Source organism: Malus domestica, chromosome 06 (assembly GCF_042453785.1).
Source record: "Malus domestica chromosome 06, GDT2T_hap1".
NCBI classification, from domain to species: Eukaryota; Viridiplantae; Streptophyta; class Magnoliopsida; order Rosales; family Rosaceae; genus Malus; species Malus domestica.
In genome coordinates, this window is record NC_091666.1 from 23966933 (window position 1) to 23992396 (window position 25464).

General features: G+C 36.1%; 5 protein-coding genes across 5 annotated transcripts; 2 read left to right on the top strand and 3 right to left on the bottom strand.

Annotated features, from left to right (window-relative positions):
- LOC103400674 (small ribosomal subunit protein bS6c) lies at window positions 1-2201 on the bottom strand. Its single transcript, XM_008339341.4, has 2 exons — window positions 1739-2201; window positions 1-429 (listed from the first exon to the last, which is right to left on the bottom strand). Exons 1-2 carry the CDS (start codon window positions 2108-2110, stop codon window positions 190-192), a joined length of 612 nt encoding a protein of 203 aa, XP_008337563.3. The 5' UTR covers window positions 2111-2201; the 3' UTR covers window positions 1-189.
- A 3214-nt stretch (window positions 2202-5415) lies between these two features.
- LOC103418393 (alcohol dehydrogenase 1-like) lies at window positions 5416-13309 on the bottom strand. The gene is made up of 9 exons (XM_070823239.1): window positions 13244-13309; window positions 13067-13156; window positions 12813-12941; window positions 7271-7484; window positions 6619-6755; window positions 6337-6383; window positions 5892-6217; window positions 5697-5779; window positions 5416-5606 (listed from the first exon to the last, which is right to left on the bottom strand). Exons 1-9 carry the CDS (start codon window positions 13307-13309, stop codon window positions 5565-5567), a joined length of 1134 nt encoding a protein of 377 aa, XP_070679340.1. The 3' UTR covers window positions 5416-5564.
- Window positions 13310-14629: 1320 nt separating this feature from the next.
- LOC103400669 (26S proteasome non-ATPase regulatory subunit 8 homolog A) lies at window positions 14630-17161 on the top strand. Its single transcript, XM_008339337.4, has 6 exons — window positions 14630-14836; window positions 15268-15346; window positions 15587-15689; window positions 15848-16111; window positions 16395-16506; window positions 16816-17161. The coding sequence occupies exons 1-6, from the start codon at window positions 14732-14734 to the stop codon at window positions 16954-16956; spliced, it is 804 nt and encodes a 267-aa protein (XP_008337559.1). The 5' UTR covers window positions 14630-14731; the 3' UTR covers window positions 16957-17161.
- Window positions 17162-18477: 1316 nt separating this feature from the next.
- LOC114825328 (uncharacterized) lies at window positions 18478-22519 on the bottom strand. The gene is made up of 12 exons (XM_029103730.2): window positions 22281-22519; window positions 21994-22201; window positions 21830-21877; window positions 21469-21543; window positions 21200-21297; window positions 20715-20958; window positions 20465-20562; window positions 20012-20147; window positions 19805-19930; window positions 19377-19616; window positions 19198-19256; window positions 18478-18861 (listed from the first exon to the last, which is right to left on the bottom strand). Exons 1-12 carry the CDS (start codon window positions 22383-22385, stop codon window positions 18685-18687), a joined length of 1614 nt encoding a protein of 537 aa, XP_028959563.2. The 5' UTR covers window positions 22386-22519; the 3' UTR covers window positions 18478-18684.
- A 74-nt stretch (window positions 22520-22593) lies between these two features.
- Window positions 22594-24347, top strand: LOC114825329 (uncharacterized). The gene is made up of 4 exons (XM_029103732.2): window positions 22594-22731; window positions 22841-22947; window positions 23936-23970; window positions 24082-24347. The coding sequence occupies exons 1-4, from the start codon at window positions 22729-22731 to the stop codon at window positions 24147-24149; spliced, it is 213 nt and encodes a 70-aa protein (XP_028959565.1). The 5' UTR covers window positions 22594-22728; the 3' UTR covers window positions 24150-24347.
- The last annotated feature ends 1117 nt before the right edge of the window (window positions 24348-25464 follow it).

Consider the following 25464-nt stretch of genomic DNA (forward strand, 5'->3'; position numbering starts at 1 on the left):
TTTCATTCTAGAAACTGCATACTTTTCCTTTGGTGATTAATTCAATTATGTTACAAAACAAACTGAATGATCGTAAACTCAATAACAAAGGAACGAATGGACAGTTGAAAACATCTGAAATTACGTTGTACATGCAACTTTTTTCTTTCCTGGCTTCCTCGACGAGATGGACAAAAGATTCAAACTAAACTAGTACTTCCTCTTCCTTATTTTGAAGCTCATCGATCGGATGACATTATCATCAGCCTTCAGATTTGCTTCAAGAACTTCAAGAGATTCAGGTTTTGTGAAGTAGGTAAAGAGGAGGTAGATACCATCCAGGTAAGTGTTGGACTCTCCGGCTTTGTTTTTCTTCTGGATGCCATAGGCTAGTGGAATTACCCCTCTGTTGAAGACCTCCACGTACATGCCACCCCCGGCTATTAGCAACTGCAAAATAAGGATCATCAGATTAAAACCTTGTCACAAACTACACTCAGACAGTTTTATAACCTGAGCAGGCAACGTAATGCTGCTTAAATTAAATTGCATGTGTCAAAATTCATCTTATTTCAAATAAGCTCTTACACGGTTAACACAGTCATGGCGCAATCATAGGTGTATAGCTATGTCTAAAACCCTAGACTAGTCCAACACTATGACATGAGATCAAAAGGAAGCCACAACCTAGTTCTCCGAATCTTCGTAGCTACAAATAACGCATAAAATGCATGACTAGAAATCAGAGGGGTAAAATGAGGCATGACAAGATACAATCTGGCATTTCTTGATATTACAGGAATTATTGGGTAACAATCACAATCTATCAGGTTTGCCAGTAGTAGCCAACTTTCACACCATTTAAAATAAATTAAGGAAATAAGGGCATAGCTTGTGTAGTATTTAACATTCTCGTTGTGATTGATTGCTCATTGATAATCTTCACTCTACTCGTTGATTGCACATCCAAACTAACACAGCTACAATTCAAATGACAAATATTACTTCTTCACGGAAAACAACCACGGTTAACAAATTAATATGTATATGATCATGATAAAAGATATTAGTTTACCACTAAGGTTTAAGCTATTAGGAATCGGATATGGTTATTTCCAAACTCTAATACTACCTCCCATGCGTAGAAAGACAAATTTGGGATCTCCTAATTTGACATCATGATAGACGAACAACAAGTACTTCGATCTTGCAACCTATGACGTACTGGGTAAACTTATACCTCCGACTAGATTATAAAAGATGTCAGAATGATCCAGAAAAACCTTAGGGCCTAAGCTACGATAAAGTTACACATTTGCTAAATTTGAAGTGTCCGATATGAGTACTTCTCAATATACACAATTGGGGACCTAAAGACGGTTTTTCAGAGGAAAGTTTCTCTTACGAATTAAATCAGCAGATGTACCCTGCGCAAACTTAACTACATTATGAGAAAATTCATTCGAATAGTAGTATCTTCGAACATATCGCTCTAATAGCGAAAAGAATCTCGCACTGCAAAGTACACTTTTCAAAACTAAGCATCTCTGAAGGTCCTAACTCACTAAGAAATAAATGCATCAAATACTAGCTTAACACATTCTTATATTTTCTTTAAATTTTCTCATCCGCCAAACAGATAACAAACCAAAATTGAAAACACATAGATAGAACCCACTAATTTTAAGAGCCAAAGAAATCAAATTTACTTCACCAAAATAAAACAGCAACAGAATTTGAATAAAAAAAATCCTTTTACCTCCTCGTACTTCTGGGTAAGAGTAAGTCTTTCATCCTCGGACATGTCGGGTCTGAGCACCGCCATGGTCTCGTACTGTCGGAGCCCCGGTGGGCACGGGGGCTCCTCCTTCTCCTCCACGGCGGTCAAGCCCGACCCGGGCGGGGAAGTCGGGTCGTCCTCCGATTGGAACCCGCCCTCAAAAAACGAGCCCGAGAACTCCAGGGACTGGACATTGGCGGTTAGGCGCGGACTGGGATTCGGTCCGGTTCGGTTAAAGAGAGGGAAGGAGACGGCTTGGGGTAGAGATGGGATTTGGGAAATTGTTTTGGGGAAAAACGGGAAATTTGATGAAGGGGAAAGAGATGAAATGAGGGAAGAAGTGGAAGCCATTGCTGGAAGCTTTATTTGGAACAGAAGAAAGCTTCTGGGTCAGTCCTTGGTGGATATTGATAAGGGATTCGAGGAGAGGACAATGGTGAATGAAACGACGTGTCGTGTACTTTGTTGTGTTTTAGTACCATGGGTCAATGCCACTGGATTGACAATTTCGAACACTGACACGTCACAAAAATTGTAGCTCCCACCAGTACGGATTTGATGTGCGCGCTATTAACACAACTGAAATAAAGATTCAGCTAATTTTTCATTAGTGAAATCATAATTCCTAATTTTTTTCTAATGAATAAGTGTGACTTCTACATAGACATGTAAACGGATCGGGTTTATCGGATTTGGATCGGATTCAATCCGATCCATTAAGCTAAAGAAAAACTAATGATAAAGGCTACAAAACTTTAAATCTTAACCAAAAACCACATTATAATTTTATTTAGGGAGCTTTAATGAAAAAGGCTTTGACTAACTTTAATTTAACCAAAAACCACATAATAACTTTATTTAATAAAAAGGACATGAATTTTAATGAAAAAGGACACAAACTATAAGAAATAAAAGACTAACTAAAGAGCACACGGGCTGGAAGTAAGCCCAGCGTGCAAAACAATTTTTTTTTCCAATCCTTGCCCTTGACGGAACACCACTTCCGTTAGCCAAACCGTTTAGAATTTGAATGCCATTTTGTTAGCCAGTTTCTCTCTCTTTTTTTTTTTGAATTTGCCGTTGGTTTCTCCTTTTTATTTTTCTTGTTTTCTTCTTGCCCTCCCCCTTGCTCCTGGAAGCCGGAAGGGACGTCTTTTTCATAGGCTTGAGAAACCCATCGATTCCCACTTTCTTTTATTTTATATATATATATATATATATATATATATATATATATTTTTTTTTTTACTTATTTGAATTAGGTTGTTCAAATTACCAATCTCCACCTTAATTTTGTTTGCCGCTTAGAACCTGTATAAATGTTTTCTGTAGGAACCCTTTCATTGAAAATTATTTCAATTTCATTTTTAGTTGGTGGGTTTAAAGATTTGCCAGTACGGTCTTGACTATTGATTGATAAAACAATGGTCCTGGAGATGATCAATAGTTCAGTTTGCTTTGGTAAAAAAATGTGGTTTAGTTTAATAAATAGTTTAGTTTGCTATGGTAAAAAAATATGTTTTTCTAGTTCAGTTTGATAAATAGTTCAGTTTGCTTTGGTAAAAAAGTGTGGTTTAGTTTGATAAATAATTCAGTTTGCTTTGGTAAAAAAGTGTGGTTTTCTAGTTCAGTTTGATAAATAGTTCAGTTTGCTTTGGTAAAAAAGTGTGGTTTTCTACTTAACTTTGATAAATAATTCAGTTTGCTTTGGTAAAAAAGTATGGTTCAGTTTGATAAATAGTTCAGTTTGTTTTGGTAAAAAAGTGTGGTTTAGTTTGATAAATAGTTTAATTTGCTTTGGTAAAAAAATGTGGTTTTCTAGTTCACTTTGATAAATAGTTCAGTTTGCTTTGGTAAAAAAATGTGGTTTAATTAGATAAATAGTTTAGTTTGCTTTGGTAAAAAAATGTGGTTTTCTAGTTCAATTTGATAAATAGTTCACTTTGCTTTGGTAAAAAAATGTGGTTTTTTAGTTCACTTTGATAAATAGTTCAGTTTGCTTTGGTAAAAAAATGTGATTTAGTTTGATAAATAGTTCAGTTTGCTTTGGTACAAAAGTGTGGTTTTCTAGTTTACTTTGATAAATAGTTCACTTTGATAAATAGTTCAGTTTGCTTTGGTAAAAAAAAGTGGTTTAGTTAGATAAATAGTTCAATTTGTTTTAGTAAAAAAGTGTGGTTTTCTAGTTCAGTTTGATAAATAGTTTAGTTTGCTTTTGTAAAAAAAATGTGGTTTGGTTTGATAAATAGTTCACTTTGATAAATAGTTCAGTTTGCTTTGGTAAAAAAGTGTGGTTTTCTAGTTCACTTTGATAAATAGTTCAGTTTGCTTTGGTAAAAAAATGTGGTTTAGTTTGATAAATAGTTCAGTTTGCTTTAGTAAAAAAGTGTGGTTTTCTAGTTTACTTTGATAAATAGTTCAGTTTGCTTTGGTAAAAAAATGTGGTTTAGTTAGATAAATAGTTCAATTTGTTTTAGTAAAAAAGTGTGGTTTTCTAGTTCAGTTTGATAAATAGTTCAGTTTGCTTTTATAAAAAAATGTGGTTTGGTTTGATAAATAGTTCACTTTGATAAATAGTTCAATTTGCTTTGGTAAAAAAGTGTGGTTTAGTTTGATAAATAGTTCAGTTTGCTTTGGTAAAAAAATGTGGTTTTCTAGTTCACTTTGATAAATAGTTTAGTTTGATAAATAGCTCAGTTTAATAAATAGTTCAGTTTGCTTTGGTAAAAAAATGTGGTTTAGTTTGATAAATAGTTCAGTTTGATAAACCTAATGTATAAAATGGTTTTCATAATTCGCCCTCCAAGAGATCGATTTCTCTCTTAAATCTAATGAATTGCCTACATGACTCAATGATATACACAAGTGTGTACTTGAACATGAAACTCCACATGATGCACAAAAGAACACAGTTAGTCTTTGAAACTGCAAAGCAACCTACTACCATCCAGCAGACATGGGATTCATTCCCCTTTCTCTTTGAGCATGTGCTTCTCTTCCACTATTTAGTTTGATAAATAGTTCAATTTGCTTTGCTAAAAAAGTGTGGTTTTCTAGTTTACTTTGATAAATAGTTCAGTTTGCTTTAGTAAAAAAATGTGATTTTCTAGTTCAGTTTGATAAATAGTTCAGATTGTTTTGGTAACAAAGTGTGGTTTTCTAGTTCACTTTGATAAATAGTTCAGTTTGCTTTGGTAAAAAAGTGTGGTTTTCTAGTTTACTTTGATAAATAGTTCAGTTTGCTTTGATGAAAAAATGTGGTTTAGTTTAATAAATAGTTCAGTTTACTTTGGTAAAAAAATGTGGTTTGGTTTGATAAATAGTTCACTTTGATAAATAGTTCAATTTGCTTTGGTAAAAAAGTGTGGTTTAATTTAATAAATAGTTCAATTTGCTTTGGTAAAAAAATGTGGTTTTCTAGTTCAGTTTGATAAATAGTTCAGTTTGCTTTGGTAAAAAAATGTGGTTTGGTTTGATAAATAGTTCACTTTGATAAATAGTTCAGTTTGCTTTGGTAAAAAAGTGTGGTTTAGTGTGATAAATAGTTCAGTTTGCTTTGGTAAAAAAGTGTGATTTTCTAGTTCAGTTTGATAAATAGTTCAGCTTGCTTTGGTAAAAAAATGTGGTTTTCTAGTTCAATTTGATAAATAGTTCACTTTGATAAATAGTTCACTTTGCTTTGGTAAAAAAGTGTGGTTTAGTTTGATAAATAGTTCAGTTTGATAAACCTAATGTATAAATTGTGACGCAATTCACTGAGACTCCCTGCAAACAAGAACAATCACCCTCCCATCCATCCTCCCTCCTATATCCTTGAACAGCCCGAAACCCTTGCACCTTCAGCAGCCTAAAATGGAACAAGATGAACAAGAAAATCCTTACACTACTCCAAACTATCCAAAAGAGCCATAACAGAGGAGCAATAAGAATGACTTACAGCAAGACTAACAGCTCCCAATCCAAAGATGGCAATAGATGAACCCTTTTTCGGTTTTGCAACATTCACAGTTGCGCCAAAACCTTCAAATACACCAACAGAAACAATAATTGATTACTCCAGAAAGAAAAGTTGGAAAATCCCTAATTTCTTATTCCAACTTTTCACTGTCAAAATGGGAGAAGTCTTTCGAACCTGTGCATATTCCGCAACTACAAACACAAACTTTGTCAAGGGGAGCAGCCGGGTTGATCTTAGCAACGGAACGAACATGACAAACAGTGTATTCACTGAAGGTAGAAGTACCTAAACAGTGATAAATTGGTTTTCCATCCTTGGAGAACCTGGACTGGCCATCATTGATCATGGTACCCCTATCAGTATTGATCCTCAGCAGATCACACATGTTGCTTTCCTTCGACTTACAGTGCGCGCACTCCTTGCACTCTCCAGTGAACACAGGGAGGACGTGGTCACCCGGCTGGAGTTCAGTTACGCCCTCGCCTACGCTTTCCACAACTCTAAACACAAAATGTTAAGCAAACAAAATTTAGAAAAGTAAACAAACCGCGTAAAATGGAAGCAAATACTAAGTTAATTACAAATTATGTAGCTTTTATATTCAGAGATGTGTACATACCCTCCAGCTTCATGACAAAAAATGCGAGGAAACAGCGGTTGTTGTCCCTGGCACACAACATATATGTTTCAATTCCAACAGCTGACATTCTAAGCACGAAAATGCCTTGTATAGGATTTATCATCACATTAGACTTAGCACTCAAAATCATGCTTAACTTCACTAATCAATTGCAAGTTATGGACTAAGTACTATAAACATATGAAGAATCATGCTTAATGATGTAGTTATCGATACGCAGATATTAAAGTAGAAAATGGCATTCAAAGTTGAAGTTTTTACTTTGGCTTCCCAGAAGTAGACATCGGTGTGGCAAAGAGAGGTGAAGAGGATCTTCAAGCGAACTTCATGTTTCTGCGGTGGGGCCACCTCCACTTCCTCAATTGACAGTGGCTTCCCCGCTTCCCATGCCACCGCGGCTGCAACCGAAAAATCCCAATGCGATTAGCAACAAATACATCGATAAAATCAGTATTTTTACCACAATTACCGTCAACAATATCAAGATTGACAAAATGTAATGAAATCTACAATTTATGGAAAAATAGAGACAAAAATTCATTACAGCAGAATATTCAGTCCGCTGCCAAGTTAATTTCTTTTTAATCAATTTCGAAATTTTCGAAACTAAAATTTAACTTCTCATGAAATCCACGAAAACCAAATCCTCATCCTCATCATTACCAATTATAAACAATATTTAAAACAAAATAGAAAAATAAATCAGCAGTAGGATCATGTAAACAATATTTAAAACAAAATAGATCATTGGATTCATAGAAATCTCAAGCGTTCGAGAACTAATGATGTATGCAAAAGAAATTCAACTGCAAAGATTCAAAATCGTAAATTGAAAACAGGAATGAAACAGCAACATGCAAATTTTTGAAAACAAAAACCAGATCGAAAGAGAAAGGTAACGTGTTATACTGACAGGGGAACTCGAGCTCCAGAGAATCGATGCTGAGAAGGTCGCCCGTGCTTATCCGATTCGATCGATTCGATTGATTTGAAAAATTGTGGAACTCAAATTGAATTGAAAACAAAAATACATATTGGGTGGAGAGATCGAGAGAGAGAGGGAGAGAGATTCGATCGATTCGATTGAAAAATGGAGGAATTGGAATTGAACTTGGAAATAAAAGGATTCAAATGTGTTCTTCTTTCACTTCCTTCACTTCTCTTTCTCTCTTTAGATGTGTCAGGAAGAAATGGGGGGAGACAGACCACAGCAGAGCAGAGAGACCCATAAAGGAAGAGAGATTAAACGGAGAAATGCTTTGCCGTCAGGGGCAAAATCGGACACTCACTGTTTGGGCCATTTTATTTGGATTGATTTAGTGTTGGGCTTTGTCCTAACCATTAAATAAACTTACAACATGGTTTTTGGTTAAAACTTAAAGTTTTCAGGCCCTTTTGGTTAGTTTTCCTTTTATTTAATGGTTAGGACAAAGCCTAACATTAAATGAGTCCAAGAAAGATTGGCCCAAGCACGAATTTCTAATTTAACCCTTAACGGCAAACGTTGCTCCGTTTATTTAGTTTGTTTCATTCCAGATGAGGAGAGAAAGCCTTTGTACAGTTTCTACAAGATTCTATGGATCTAATATTAATTTTCTCTCAGCTATTTTCTCATTTCATGAACCAGTCACTGATCTTTTTCTCTATTAAATCAACAAGATCCCATATGACTTGATTCCATGATTCTCCCATTCATTAGGTAATTTTCTACATCAAGATCCACCTCTTCCTCCGTCATGGGAAGCGAAGCCCAAGCTTTGGGTATGCATTTATTAAACCCAGTCATTGATGACATTTATTATATAATGTCGACAACGACAGTGACGCCACCCTTTCAATCCATGATGGAGTCAAGGCCGAGGAGAAGTTCGAGATGTCCGGGACGGTCCCTGACCTGCCATTAGAGGTACCACAATTATGCTATATTATTTAGATTTGAGCTTTTTGGGATCTTGGATTTTTCATTGATGATTTAATGTCTCCTTTAGAGGAAGAGTCTGAACTTGATGTTTTTGAAAGGTTTAGGATCTTTTAACCGCCTTGAATGATGATGTAGACTTTAGGAAGAGGTGCAAGAAACAGAATCCTCCTCCTCTTATGTTTGTGATTCTTCTTTACTTCCTGTTCAAATTATAAACTCTAAAATTGTTGATTTTCCTGGAAATAACTCCCAAACACATGACAATTGTAAGTATTTTATTTTATTTATCCCCCTGTTTCGGTGTTTTTGTTTGGTGTAGTCCTTGAGGATCAAATCACGGGCCTTCATAGGTGATTCGATTTCGCGTAACCTTTGTAGTCATTGCTTTGTATTCTCTCTCTGGTACACTCAAAAGTAATCAAATTTACTACTAACTAGCTTATGTTTACTGAATCTATATGCTTTAGATCTACTAAACTCTATTAATTTTATTTTGCATTTCCAATTAACCACAATAATGTCTGACGATTTGGCGAAATTTATCGAATAGTATCTAGATAGGTCAACCCATTATTCTTTTCTCAGTCTACGTTGGTTGTAGTCACTCAAGTGTGGACTCTACTAATAGCCAAAGTATGCTTACAAATTCCATATGACCAATTCATAATAAGTTTTCTCTTTACATTCCTGCATTCTCTTTACATTCCAGAAGCTGGAACTACTGGGCTTGGAGGGCAAATGACACAAGAGGAGGTCAAGAGCTTGAACAAACGGTCAGAGTTGTTTCTTCATGCTTTTGCTTTTCAATTTGTTAGGTGCTTCATTTGGCACCTCCTTTTTAATATGAGGGATGAGTTTTTATTATCTAATTATCTCTTAAAATTTCTTTTAATTACTTTTCTAGTACATATACATCTTAAATAGTTTATCACAATCATCCAATTTCCATATGGTTTGACCTCTTTTCATTGTTGATGTGGGATTCTATCTTTGTAGGTGAAGATTGGGTAATGGGCTGCTATTTTCCTTTTTTTTGTTTCAGAGTTGTTATTTGGATAGTTAACAGTGTTATATTGAATCAATTGAGGGACAAGTGTAAATTTTGAGGGAAGCCAATGAGAGGCCACATATGATTTTCGGTTTTTTACTTGACAGATTAGCTTAGTTAATTTTGGATTATTGTTGGAAATTGTGATGTGTTCAAATTAAAAGTTAGGAAATTGTGATTAGATTAGTTAATTGCTTTGATTTTTACAAAGCAAAGTGAATTATTTATCAAACTAAACCACACTTTTTTACCAAAGCAAACTGAACTATTTATCAAATTGAACTAAAAAACCACACTTTATTACCAAAGCAAACTGAACTAGAAAACCATACTTTTTTACCAAAGCAAACTGAACTATTTATCAAACTAAAATATTTATCAAAGTGAACTAGAAAACCACATTTTTTTACCAAAGCAAACTGAACTATTTATCAAACTAAACCACACTTTTTATCAAAACAAACTGAACTATTTATCAAAATGAACTAGAAAACCACACTTTTTACCAAAGCAAACTGAACTATTTATCAAACTAAACTATTTATCAAAGTGAACTAGAAAACCACATTTTTTTACCAAAGCAAACTGAACTATTTATCAAAGCAAACCGAACTATTTATCAAACTAAATTATTTATCAAAGTGAACTAGAAAACCACATGTTTTTTACCAAAGCAAACTGAACTATTTATCAAACTAAACCACACTTTTTTATCAAAGCAAACTAAACTATTTATCAAAGTGAACTAGAAAACCACACTTTTTTACCAAAGCAAACTGAACTATTTATCAAAGTGAACTAGAAAACCACACTTTTTTTACCAAAGCAAACTGAACTATTTATCAAACTAAACCACATTTTTTTACCAAAGCAAACTGAACTATTTATCAAACTAATACTATCACTAGTTCGTAAACTAAATACTGACTATTTTTAAAACCGAACACTAATATTATCACTATTTCGTAAACTAAACACTGACTATTTATCAAACGAACAATAGTACTATCATTGTTTCGTTAACTAAACACTGACTATTTCTCAAACGGAACACTAGTACTATCACTGTTTCGTAAACTAAATACTGACTATTTCTTAAACGGAACACTAGTACTATCATTGTTTCGTAAACTAAACACTGACTATTTATCAAACGAACATTAGTACTATCACTGTTTCGTAAACTAAACACTGACTATTTATTAAACGGAACACTATTACTATCACTGTTTCGTAAACTAAACACTGACTATTTCTTAAACGGAACACTAGTACTATCACTATTTCGTAAACTAAACAGTGACTTTTTATCAAACGAACAATAGTACTATCACTGTTTCGTAAACTAAACACTGATTATTTTTCAAACGGAACACTAGTACTATCACTGTTTCGTAAACTAAACACTGATTATTTCTCAAACATAACACTATACACACACATGAGTTCAATTTTATAATAAGATAGATCCAAGGCAATTACATGAGACTTCCAAACATAATTCAGACCAAACATAATCATAAACTGGTTTCCAAAAAAAAAAAAAACATAATCATAAACATTGATGTGAGTTATAAACATTACTAAGTTTATGGATCACAAACATGCAAACATTAATTTGAAATAAGTAATTAACAAGAAAATGAGATTAGTACCTCTCATCAGCTTATGGGTCCCAAATACTTCATCCAATCAAAGCCTAAAAGCTTATGTCTAAACAAATATTAACTCAATTCAAACAGTTGGTACAACATAATTACTCCATATGGAACGTATGTCCCACAAGTAACAATTGATCTTCAATACATTGACCAGGTTTTTATAGAGAAGTAGTGCAAAAACTATGTTTTCTAGAACCGAACTATTTCTTGATCTGCAAAAAAAAAAATCACTAATGATCAATCTGAAAGACCAATTATATCATACAATTTACCTCAAAAAATTCATGATACTTCCAATCAGAGCATATTTATAGATTTCTTTTATAAAATTTTGGTGTTTCGTAAACTAAACACTGACTATTTATTAAACGGAACACTATTACTATCACTGTTTCGTAAACTAAACACTGACTATTTCTTAAACGGAACACTAGTACTATCACTATTTCGTAAACTAAACAGTGACTTTTTATCAAACGAACAATAGTACTATCACTGTTTCGTAAACTAAACACTGATTATTTTTCAAACGGAACACTAGTACTATCACTGTTTCGTAAACTAAACACTGATTATTTCTCAAACATAACACTATACACACACATGAGTTCAATTTTATAATAAGATAGATCCAAGGCAATTACATGAGACTTCCAAACATAATTCAGACCAAACATAATCATAAACTGGTTTCCAAAAAAAAAAAAAAAACATAATCATAAACATTGATGTGAGTTATAAACATTACTAAGTTTATGGATCACAAACATGCAAACATTAATTTGAAATAAGTAATTAACAAGAAAATGAGATTAGTACCTCTCATCAGCTTATGGGTCCCAAATACTTCATCCAATCAAAGCCTAAAAGCTTATGTCTAAACAAATATTAACTCAATTCAAACAGTTGGTACAACATAATTACTCCATATGGAACGTATGTCCCACAAGTAACAATTGATCTTCAATACATTGACCAGGTTTTTATAGAGAAGTAGTGCAAAAACTAAGTTTTCTAGAACCGAACTATTTCTTGATCTGAAAAAAAAAATCACTAATGATCAATCTGAAAGACCAATTATATCATACAATTTACCTCAAAAAATTCATGATACTTCCAATCAGAGCATATTTATAGATTTCTTTTATAAAATTTTGGTGTTTTGTTATGATTTTAGATTTGAATTTGAGTACAAAAAGCATCCAAGGGATGTTTTTTAGATTTCCTCTATCTAATTTTAACAAAAACACAAAGGGTCTATTCGATCGTTTATTTACTGTGCATTAATTTACTGGAGCATACCAATGAAAAGTTTGTTTCATGATAACAAAAGCTAAAAAAATTGCTGAACAGATGGCATTGTACTTCAGATTTGGTGTGACATATATACATGCTGCTTATATTTGTTGAAAGCAAGATTTTCAAAGATTTTGCTTTCAAATTGGTGGGGCTTTGACATGTTGATTTGCAGCATGTATACTAATGGCTTTCGTATCCTCCATCATCACTTTCGTGTTTAATGGGTAAGGTAGTGACATTAACTGACGGAATGGGGCTTCCGTCAAGGGTAGCGCCTGTAAAAAAATAGTTTGGTTTTGCACATGGACCTGTTTTTTCGTTAGAGTATTTAGTTTTTGTCCTTTTTGATTAAATTTCAAGTCCTTATTATTAAAATTTAAGCCTTTTTTATTAAATAATAGTTTAGGGTGGTTTTTCATTAAATAAAAGTTAGTCCAAGCCCTTTTCATTAAAACTCCCGCTTAAGCTAAGGGGTCATCCAAACCCAACACTTACACATATTAACTATGGAAATTATGAACTTCACCTGATTGAAAAGGATTCCCAAGAGAGCAAGATCAGCAGCCATATTTATATCAGCATCATCAAAAATCACAAGGGGTGATTTGCCTCCTAGTTCAAGTGAAACTTGTTTCATATTGCTCTTTGCTGCAGCCTGCATTATTTCAAGAACAAGCGTCAACATTACAAATCACAACATGGCGTTCAAGTATTGTCATTGAATTTCGTACAATTTTTCACATAAAGGATTCAAATTTGAACGAAAGAAAGAGAATTTACTTTGTCAATGTCCATATGATGGTTGGTGGCAGCACTAGCAGTCTTTCCAAATCCGGTTATGACATTGAACACTCCGTTAGGAACACCAACCTTCATAAGAATTTACAAGAGAGAGTCAACAATGGCAAGCCACATTGGCAATAAACACGAACAAACGCAAAAAACGACTGAGCTTACCAACTTAGCCAGATGCGCACAGTATAATGCAGATAGAGGTGTTTGCTCAGCAGGTTTGGTGACCATGGTGCAACCAGCAGCTAAGAGTTTATATTTTGTTATTAAGACTTTATTGAAATTATTCAAACATCCTCAACTAACGGGTGCTAAAGGGTCTAGCGAGTTGACCCAAAATGATCTGTTATTTAACGGGTTCACCCATTAGTGACCAAACCAGTTAAGCATCCATCCAAATACTAATATTAAATGATCGGGTCGGATTAACAGGTTGGGTCTAAAATGTCAGCTCAACTTCTATGGATCCTACAAATAAGTCCCTTAGAGCAGTTCCACCGGAGGTGGAATAGCCCAGCACTCGGTCAAAAAACCAGGCTGGCACCCTATCAATTCACTCCAGCCCAACCACTTGCCTGGCACCCAGCCCAAGCTAGTCTCTGGGCCAGTCCAAAAGTGACTAACCAAGAAGCCAGGCTATTTGAATGGCGCGTGCCTTTCACGCGGAAATCGTCCTCGATGATCTAATTAGGACCGAGCTAGAGAACAATTTCGTTGGGTTTTTTCCCGGTGACAACCTCCGATTCCGAGCTACAACATAATAGAATAACGTATAAACAAACCCAGAAAGCAACGGCAAACCAAGAAAAACCCATATCACAATTTGCAATACCAAGCTCAAGAAATTAATTTTCTGAAAATTTGGATAGAAAAATGCCACCTTCCAATAGAACCCATGAGGAAGAATTGGTGTTGTATAACCAGCTGAGGATGGAAAAGGTGGGCCGAGGAACCTTACTGCTGTTGTGGTGTTTCATTTTTCTGTGGGGGAAGATCGGAAGAGTTCCTTAAATCTGAATGGGTAGAGAGAGAGAGAGAGAGAGAGAGAGAGAGAGAGAGAGGGAGAGAGAGATGCAGAGGGAGGTTCCAGGCGTGCGGAGCGAAATGGTGAGGTTTTGAGGGAGGTTCCAAAAGAGTTCCTTAATAAAATTGATAATATTTTAATAAATCAAATTATTATTTTATAATAAAATTAATAATATTTTAATAAAATTGACTAGGCTATTTAATTTTAGAGGTGGAGATGCCTTAGCCTATTACTGTTTATTAGGGTCTATTACTGTTCACTTGAGTGGATAAATACGCTAGGTGCTTGCGCAAAGTCTTTAGGAATGGACTTGCTCTCATACGCCACGTGAACAATGGCCTAAAAGACAAAAAAACATAATTTGATGCGGTATCAAAACCGGAGGCATCAGTGACGATCACCCCATGTATTAGCGAGCACACTCGAATACGGCCCATTATCAACAACCCGGTCCATGAAATCAAACCTATGGGCCCAAGTCCAACCCACATTGAAGCCCAATAAATTACAATTTTCTTCTTGTAGAGGAAGCAAAGAGCGAACATAAACTCAGCAAAGTAAAATAGCAAAGGCAATCGGAGGAAGAAGTAGACGAAGAGGCAAGCCACCGCAGGAAGACGAGAGAGATGGATCCGAAGCTCACAGAGGTCGCACAGCTCTTCGAGCGATTCAAAGCTGCATTCGTCCGGAACGATTTCGATACATGCTCCAATTTCCTCTCCCAGCTCAAGGTAACTCGCCAATGCCCAAAAACCCTAATTTTCAATCCCAAATTCGAGATTATCAGCTGCTTGTTCATATGATTTAGTAACTATTGCTATTTCGTTTCACTGCTTGGCGTTAAAGTATGATTCTTGTGTGTTGCCCCGAGGTGATTAGGTTTATGGGTCAGTCAGAGTGATGGGATTGTCGTTTTGATTTTCTTCCTTTGAAATATTTTGTAATTAGATTTTGGGTATTGGTTGATTGAATTTACAAGATTTCGAGATTTTGGTGTAAGGTGTTGTCGCAAGTGTTTGGTTGTTAAGCTGCTGGGAGTGAAATGCTATTCAAAGACGTCCGTTTGGAAGATTTATTAAGTTATTTATTGGTTTTTATGTGAAGATATGTGGAATTATGGTGTTGTTGTAAGTGGATTGAGTTGTATCGGTTGTGTTCACAGGTTAAGCTGACTGAATTCGGAAGCCTACCACCGTTGTTTCAAGACACACCTAATGCTGTCAAGGAATTAACATTAGCAAGTAATGTTCCTTACCCAAATCTATTGCTTCTACTTTCCTGTTCGTGTAGTTCCAAACTTCTTTGTTTAAGTAGTGAATGCACCAGAAACAAAAATTCTGCTTTTATAGTTCATTTTGCTACCTGCTTATGTTGTAACGACAGAGTGTGGTAGTTTAATATTGTTCATTGGTGTAGTCCCCTTCATTATCTTAATTCAACTACCTCGTCCTTAACCTTTTTCAAGATTCATAAAATGTCAGGGGATATATATGAGCATGCTGTTGTTCTTAGTGTGAAGATTGAGGATCAGGATGCATTTGAAAGGGATTTCTTTCAGTTGAAGTCTTATTACGTAGACGCTCGGTACGTTATCAATTGCTTAAACTAACTATGAAGTGTTGTTCTGTCTATGCAGTAATAACTTTGTTTATCTTGTATCAATTACTTGGTCCTTTTTTCGAAACAGAAATAAATGTTTGTTTAGAAGGATTGTTAATGAATTTACTTTTCTAATGGAGTAGTGACCGTCTTCCACCATCCCTTCAAGAGTACCCAATTTTAGGTCTCAACCTGTTGAGGCTCCTTGTCCAGAATAGAATTGCTGAGTTCCACACTGAACTGGAACTTCTTTCTTCTGCTGCTTTGGAGAACCCTTGCATTAAGCATGCTGTAGAGCTAGAGCAATCTTTCATGGAGGGGGCTTACAACCGTGTGTTGAGCGCTCGTCAGACAGTGCCACACGAGACTTATGTTTATTTCATGGATCTACTGGCTAAAACAGTCAGGTAAATTTGTTTTACTTAATAATTATGATTATGTTTAAATAATTGCAAAAGCTCTTCAAACTTGTGGCAAGAAATGCTAGTGTCTGGAAGTTGGGAAGGTTTTTTCTTTGGAACGTTCTATCATTGTCCGTGACTCATAGGAATATGTGAATGATTTGAGCCCATTATCTTACTGTTATTGAACTTATTGTGTAGTTTAGCTATTTAGATAATATGTTTGCAATGTAAAATTAAAAATGCCTATGCGGATTTCTATTTGGTTGATCTGTTCTGTCGCTTTTAGGGATGAGATAGCCGGATGCAGCGAGAAGGCATATGATTCACTCTCTATTAAGGATGCCCGTCAAATGTTGCTGTTTCCTTCTGACCGCGAACTTTTGGCATATGTCAGTGAGGTACATCATGTGTAACATTTTATTTTCCTTATTCATAAAAAGTCCACGTTGACTGAACTTCTTAAGAATGATTGATCTTCTGTTTTTGAAATCACATAAAATGCCTATCGCTTTCTGGCAGAAAGTTAAAATTGCATATCCTTGCAATTCATGGGTGGGAAGGGCAGCATGTTTGACATGTAAATTTCCAATGATTTAAACTGTATACACAGCATCAAGGCACTACCGCTTATGCTCCACCAGCTTTAGTAACACAATCCTTTCTCCGTTGGTTCTGCAAATTTATAAGACTTTGTTCCGTGGATACAGGATCATCCTGAGTGGGAAGTGAAGAATGATGCCGTCTATTTCCAGAAGGCAAAGGAGTCTGCACCTTGCAAAGAGATACCTTCTCTACAACTCATCAACCAAACTCTCAGCTACGCAAGAGAGTTGGAGCGGATTGTCTAAAAAGAGCTGCTGCCGACTTCTGTTCGTTTGTTTTGTGATTCGCAAGTGTTGCTCAAACCGTCATTTCCAAAAACTTCTTCCCAATTTAACACTCAGCCCAAAACTGTGTACTATTGTATTTTAGTTTGACCACTTTAGGTGGCAATATTTTTCAGATTTTATGTTCTTGCAATTTCGTTAATCAAACAGGTTGCTTTACTTTTAATTCCAAATCTGTCTGCTTGAATTAAACGTCACGCAAAAAACATGGTTAGCATAAAGCGTTGTCATGGTACTCACAAACTAACCTGACTCAGCCTCTACAGTGGGATGAGTCTGTAGCGAGACGGCCCGCAGCAGCCGGTAGCCAACTCGTAGGGCAGCCTCACCCACTCTCCTTTAGAGTTGGTCTTGAGTACAGCTGCTGCCCTACCTGAGGGTAGCCGCACTCAAAACTCTCTTTAAGCGTCGGTCTTGAGTATGGCTGCCGCATAGGCATCATACTCACAATGAGTGAGATCAGGTGGAACCCACACGCAAGGTGTCGTCATTTTGCAAGTGTGTTGACTTGTTATCTGTACTAAAAACATCTAAAAGGCTTCCGAATGTACTATCTTTATGCACTTGAGTTCGAATCATTCCTTTTGTAATTTAGATAGTTTAAAATAGAAGCGTGATAGAAGTATTACATGATCGGACTGGTATGGTGGTTTAATAAAAAGTTGTCACATTGTCACGAGTATGTCAGATTAATCAGAAAACAGAATATCATCTATATCAAAATGTTAAAAAGGGTATCATCATAGTTTAGAGGGCAAAGTAGTTGGGTCGAAAGGTAATACATGATAAGATTGAAGCACTGGATTAAATGTTTGATGAGCTAAAAATGCACGATCTGTTTATGCCCACATTTAACTTTCTTCAGCCAAGCAAGCGAAGCACTGCAATCACTCCACCCTAGATGTCAGATAAAATTTATTCACCCTATTCCCATCAATTTTGGGGGTCCAATGTTTGAAGTTAATCAAACCACCACGCGGATGACAAGTGGCTTGTTTTAATTGATTTATTAACATTTTCTTTTCCTCATTTTGCACTAAGTTCCTAAAGAAACCCGTTGCATGAAAGTAATTTTTTGATTTAACTGTCACACTGCCACGTAGTATTACTAATTTACTCATGTTATAATATGTGGGTATATTTATCATGTATCCTTGATCAACTATGCCGTTTGCTCATATTAACAACACGCTCTTTTGATGTTATAAGTAGTTTAACAACAAATAATTAGAAACCTAGTTGATAATCAGCTTTCACAATTTAGTACTGATTTTGCCAATTCCCTAATAAACCCATAAGCAGAAGTCTCTCACAGTCTCACTCTCACTTTTTTCCTGAGTGGAATGTCAGCATCTTGTATTGTTTAATTTTTTTTTTTTTTTTAATACAACCGATATTGGGGGAGAAGAGATTCAGAGTTTTCAAACACAAAAACGCAGTGCATGAGTGAATGCTCTTAGTCACATGTGTTGCATGTTCTAATGCAGTGAAAAGTCTTCTGCTGCTCTGCATTACACTCCCCACAATCTTCACCGTGAGCATTTCAGTTCACAAGAATTGCATCCGAACATGGTTTATCCAAAATAAAGTTTCTTCCATACATACAAATTACAACTGAAAATATACGTTGACGAGCTTTTCTTGGGCATACAGCGATTGATTAGAAGAACGAAACTTGGGTAAAGTTGTTTAAAATCCAAGATCGAAACTTGGGAATACTTCGATTTGCTCCAAAACAGGCTCCTCAAAACGAGGTCTTTTCTCATCAGCAGCATCATGAGAAGCACAAGAACTGAGACTTGATTTCTCAGAAGTGTATGCTCTGTCACGCTGTTTAGTGTCAGCTTCCACATTGCCTGAATATTGCTGCTTGAAACAATTGCAAACACAGTACATCGTATCAAAGCTACATAAGTTTACCGATGGTTGCTAAAAGAGTGAAATGCATTGTAAAAACAAGAAATCAAATAAATAAAGGATAGCGTTGCAACTCATGTTGTCTTCCTAAATTTCAAGAGATATAGCCACGGTCATAAATTCTTCACCGTGGAATGGGTTCAACTACATAAATCCTAATAGTTCTAATTAATTCCTCCTCTAATTTGGTGGCTGATAAGAACTGCAGATAATTTAAATTGGAATAGCACCAGCAGAAAAAAGTGACAATACATTCTACATAGATACTATGGAACAACAGCCAACCTGGTCTTTTCTGATGTCGGCTCCCTCAGCAACTCGCCCGCCACTACCACCGGATTTGCCTGCATAGACTATACTCCGATTCAAATTGAATTTCCACATAATTAATTAATGAAAACCTAATTTCAGAAAATATAACAGTTAATGGTGGTGCAAATTTAAAATGTTCGGGTGAAACTTGCCTTTGAAAGACGTAAGATCAGGGGGTTTTCCAGTGTCCATCTTTTCACTCGGTTCTATTTTCACAGCTATTCTATGTGGTTGTGACGGTTGATCAGCTTCAGAGGAATCCAATATTATAGCATCTGAAACATGTGACCCCTTAGCGGTGGTAACTGGCCTAGCCGCGCTGTTAATATCATGACTGGAAATTTTGCTCTCCTGAGCCATAGGTTTTTGGAGAATGCACAAAATCTGATGGGCTGCATAGATGGAAACAGATTAATAATCAGAAATCTATTAAGTAGTAAAGGCAAACACACACGTACACATCAAAATTTCTCACGCCTAGCCCAGGTGCCTCAGTATAAAGAAAAAGAAAGACAATCTTTGAAGTCAATACAATCAATAAACTTGCTGTAAGTGATTCCCCGGGTAACCCTAGACTCACCGTCACGCAAAGGCTTGTTTGTAGGGACTGCCCTCCCAGGTTTTGTTTCCTCAACACTGGAGATGCTATGATTTGAGTTTGAAGCTTTCTTCAAACAATCTTTGTCGTCAGACTTTCCTTCACCCTCTGGCCAAAACAAATGCAGGAGACATGATCAAGACCTAAGCAAGCATCAATGTCTAAACTCGTATCAGAACAGCACCATACCTCCAGAACTTGCATAAGGTTCACCGACCTCCACCAGATATTTTGGTAGCTCAAACATACAACCTTGTCTTATATCTTCAGACAAATTGATGTGCTTACTACTCAGCATGGTTTTATCTTCACTAAACAAACTAACCTGACATGTGTATAATGATACAGAAAGTTAGAAGCTAGTTTGAATTCATTAGCCCATGAAATGATGTGACTCTGAAAGGATGTGTGATTCCAAGCAAGGAATGGACGGGACCATGTGACGCATCAGATTCAGTAGATACGGCTCATAGATATGAAACCAACAACCACGACAGAACAGGTATTCATCAAATTTGGTAGAAAGTGAAACCAGCAATGAAAACAAAATCAACTTTGACAATCAAATATATCATACATAGTTGGGTGTGAGGACAAGATGATAACATTGTGTAAACATCAATAGTTTCAAAATATATATACCTGCCTCCTTTGGGAGCCACACATTGCGAGCTTTAAAAAACCATCATGGTACTTTTTGGCCTTTTGAGTTATTTGTGTAGTGTAGAGGACCTTCCATTCTATGTTAGAACAGGAAAACAAAAGGAGTTGTCAGCCTGAGACCATATCATTAGGGGTGGGTAAGATAGGATCAATGGAGAAAAAAACTTTAAGCAGTCACTTTAGAGATGCAAAAGTTCAATTTAAAAGAGAAAACCCTTCACTTACTAACCTTTTCCAGCACCTTTATTGGTGATAACACCATTACCCTGTTCAAGGTTTATTCCTGCCTCAGCGACAACATTATGTTTGTTTTCTCTTATATGCAAAACTGCTACAGGTTTACGATCTCCTTCACGTTCTCCAATTTCAACTAAATGAGCATCAAATCTTATTGATTCACCGGAAGCTACCACTTCATCTTTCTTAAGGAACCTGCAGTCTATTTGATTCCTGCTTGCATCTAACAGTATTATCTGAACAACAGAGAGATAAAAGCTAAAGCCTGGGATACTCAAGTTTTCCTTAGGTAAATTCGTTTGCAATCACACACATACAGGGCAACAAAGAAATTCTACTTACATAACTGAGTGACTTTAGTATTTAAGGGGCAAAATTTGAGATTGATAACTAAAAAAGTAAAACGAAGATGGTTGAATGGCCATCCGTTGAGATAAATGGGACTTGCAAAGAAGAATAGACAGGTAGTAACTCAACCTGCTTTCCATAAGACCCAGAAGTCGAAAACTGTAAGAAACCGTCATGATACTTCTTGGCCCTTTGAGTTAGTTGGGTCGTGTACAAAACCTGCCACTCTTCATTGTAACGAAATTAATATGTATGTCAAATGTGAAGCAAGAAAAGAAACCCCAGATAAATGCTAGTAAACATCTGACAGTGCAGAACTAACAAAATGATGTTATACTTCAACATTTTATAGTTAAAATTGCATTTGTATAAATAAAGCTACTAACTCACAAACTAACCTGTTTTGGTAGTATTCGTCGTTTCTGGACTACTCTGTCCTGCGCCATACTTGTGTAGTCCCCTACTCTTAAACTCTAAAATGTGAATAAACGTGTTACATGTGTGTCACGTTGTAAACTCAACAAGCTCACAGAATGGCTTTGATTGTAACACAATCAATACCAAATGGCAAAGACACAGAAACACTGGACGCATTGAAAAAGGTTAATGCTCGAAAACAACAACTAGAACTGAATACAACGCTTCATCAGTTACCGCTGTTACACAACATTCCTTATATTCTTGTGACAATAGCTCAAACCAGTTTGCGGTAGTTTTCTATATGAAATCAGATCACAATAAGCAAAGCGTTACACTAACCTCTGATAATCTTTTGCGACGGACTCATACTTATCTGTGGCTTATTCCCTGTATAAATCACAAAACCGGTGTCGGTGATTATAATTACACAAGTAAAAAATGTACAATGCTATGAAATTGCACAAAACTGACTTGAGATAACAATTAGCGATTAGAAACTGAACTGGAAATCACAAACGGCTTTGGGCGCTTCTCATCTTTTGCTTGAGAATCGAAACCAGGTACAGGTTTTCGATCTCCGTCAGCCGATAAGGCTTCGTTCACGTCAACGAGAAAAGAATTGAACGTGAGAGTTTCGCCGCAGCTGACTTGTTCGTCTTTCTTCAAGATCCTGCACTCCAAGAGCTTCTCACAGTCGTCAAACAGCAACATCTGCACACCGGAGTGGAAAATTAATCACAGAATTCCGGTTTAAATGGGATTAATTCAGAGAAATTGCGAATTAAGTTACCTTATTGGTGGAGGCGTTGAGCTCTAAGGAGCCGTCCTGGTAGACCTTGCGCTTCTGCTTCATGTGCTTCGTGTAGGTCACGCTCCACCGCTTCACCTCCGCCATCACTGCCGCCTTCTCACTCTCAGTGTCCTCCGAGAGAGAGCGACCGAGATTTTCAGAAAATGATCGAATCAAAAGAAAGCGTTTGGTTTTCTTATGGCGGGGGACTCGCAGCCAAAATTTTCGAATTGGCGGTGCTCAGCTTCGTAATTTAAACCAAGTACATGGGTACTTCAGTAAATTTGGATGACCTCAGTACAAACGACTCGTCGTTTAAACTGCTTCAGCTTTTTATGTGTTCTCTTTCAAATTGGAAGCGCTGAGCTCTCTCGGAAATCTTCAGTTTTGCTCAGATCTCCGATCTTTCTCGTAGATCCGTACGAAATCGAAGACTCGGAATCGAAACATGGTAATAGTCGGTGAATTTTCTTATCGATGTTCTCTAATTTGATTGAAATTTTGTGTTTATGATTACAAATTGGGATTTTTGATTTGGGTTTTTTGGTTATGGTATGCAGTCGGCGCTTTTCAACTTCAATTCGTTCTTGACGGTGGTGCTGCTCGTGATTTGCACGTGCACCTTCGTGAAGATGCAGTTTCCGGCCGTCCTGGAGCTAAAAAGCGGGTCAGTGGTCTCACTTCCCATGGCTTCTCTAATTTTGTAAATATGTGTGTTTTTATTCATTGTAATTTAATTTAATGCTTTGATTAGTGTGTGTCTAAAGAAAGTTTAGCATAATCCAATTGTATGCATTGAAGCATTTTTCAACATTTAATCAATATTGCCTATGCACACTGTTACTTGAGGTTAAGAAAACTTAATGTGCAGCCCGGATCCCCAATTTTTTTTTTAAATGAGGATTAGGTATGGGGCCCACTCCACATCGAATTTCAACGATCCGAACTGTCTATTTGTTAGTCTTTATTCATAGATCATCATTGCAAAAATTCAATTCAATCTGAAATCATTTGCTTATTTAATTATCAAGATCAAATTTCATTGTTTCTTATATAACAAAGTATTCGTTCATTTCTTTAATCCCAATTAGATGTTTTAAATATTTCCGATTTGGCTAATATTTTGCAAGGATGAGGTACAACTTGAAAAATAGAGGTTCGGATCGTTAAAGTTCGATATAATGTGGACCCCACAACTAATTCCCATTTTTATCGCTTCCCTTAAAGGCTTCCACTTAATGTAAATGTTAATCCTGCCCGGGTGTTGCGTTCAGCATCGGTTTAGAGTAGAATTGCTTAAAAACAAAAGGGTTGTGATTTGTTAAGCCCTTGCGGTTAGCCCAAGTAACGAGCGAGGGGTAAGGGGTTAGGATGAGGATAGGTCTAAAGTTTGCTTCCCTTCAACGTGGTTTTGCAAACTGGATGCGCACGCGCTAGATGTTTGGTATTTGGACTATGATTTCTAAAAGTTGCCGCAAGAATTGTGTAGTTAGGTGTACTTGCATTGGATCTACTTATTTGATTCCGACATTTATGTATTTTTCCTCCAATCAATGATGTTTGTGTTTTACTTTCCTTCACGCGTCCATGTCTTTATATGATATGTCAACCTTCAAGATCAAGCCGTGTTCTGATTTTGTTCCTCGTCTTGGCAGATTTCGGGGATTTTTCTGGAAGGCGGCTAGAATAGGTATGTTAATAAGGTTCTTTTTATTTTTTTTGTTGTTGTCGTGCTCCTCAAACAGTTTCAATTGTCTAGTCCATTTGTGTGGTGGATTAATTTTTTCGGTACGTGAAACAGGTGAACGCCTGAGCCCTTGGGTTGCGGCTGGATGCTTTACGATGGGGATCTCAATTATATTTTTCTGAGGTGCTCCTGGATGCAGCTGCATCTCGTCGTTCGTTTGTCTTGCTGTCCTAACGCGCCCCTTTTGTTCTTGTTCTTGACCTGTAGTTGGCGGTTTAATTTTGCGACAAAAACTAACATTACCTGCAGATTGATGATATGTACATAAATTATTGTTAACACAGCTATTTTTACGAATGAATTGAAATCAGTTTCTTGTTTTTTCGTTTGCGGACATCGATCCTTCTGAATGTGTCAAGAAATGAGTGGGGAAGGCAAGTTGGGAGAGGCAAAAGGGAAAGGTAGCCAGCAACCCTCGTACAATATATTGGCATGAACAAGTGTTGTCAAGAATCGAATGTAAACTTTTGGTAAAATCTCATCCCACGACGCTGCCGCTTATTTGGGGTCCAAATATAGATAAGATACGCGGCGTTGTGCACCGTGATTTCCACAAGCCACAACAGGATCTTATACGCACCGGCCAACAAACGCAACTTGCTGGGTGACAAGTGCACAAGTGGATCCATGTAAGCCAACCGGAATCGTTCATTTCGATTGCACAAAAGGGCAACAGCGGGAAGTCATAGTCTCATCGTCATGTGATGTTATTGTTCCATTGGTTTTTTACACGTAATTTATCTTTTAATATTATACTTTAAACTACGTTTATCTATCAATCTGTTTTATAAAACACAACGTAGTGACACCTTGTGATCATATAACAACTATTTTCTGAATTAGTTTTTTAATCTCCCGTCCACTTTTCTAAACTCTCATCTTTTCCTTTAGTTATAATATTTTCGTTTGTTTAAAAAAAAAAAAGTTGAAGAAAAAGTAAAACGTATGGTATTGTGCTACCAAATTAGTGACATCTTAGTAATCAATATATTAGTGGATGCAATTGGATTTGTCGTCTTCTCTAATGTATCCAATTATATACAAAAATAACCTATATTTTAATCGATGATGTCCAAATAAACAACTGTATTATTCTATAATTTGAACATCAACTTCCAGATAATCAAACTAAAACCAACCAGCATTGCCATTCTTAATAATTAAAGAAGCTTAATCCATATCATTACGAAAGCTAATTAACATTTTGGGAAGCTAACAACTCCTTTGTTTAAGAGACTGCCCTAGTCATTATTCACTAATCTATTAGCTTTTTCTTTTTTTTTCTGAAAAGTTTGTCACTTTGTTTAAACAAAACAACAAGAGTTGGGAACTTGGGATCATCATGTCATTAGCCAAAATTGGGATTAACTTTAAATTAATTGCCTTATAGGTTGTGGCCACTTACTTTTTCACACCTCCTTTTGTTTCTTTTTTGGG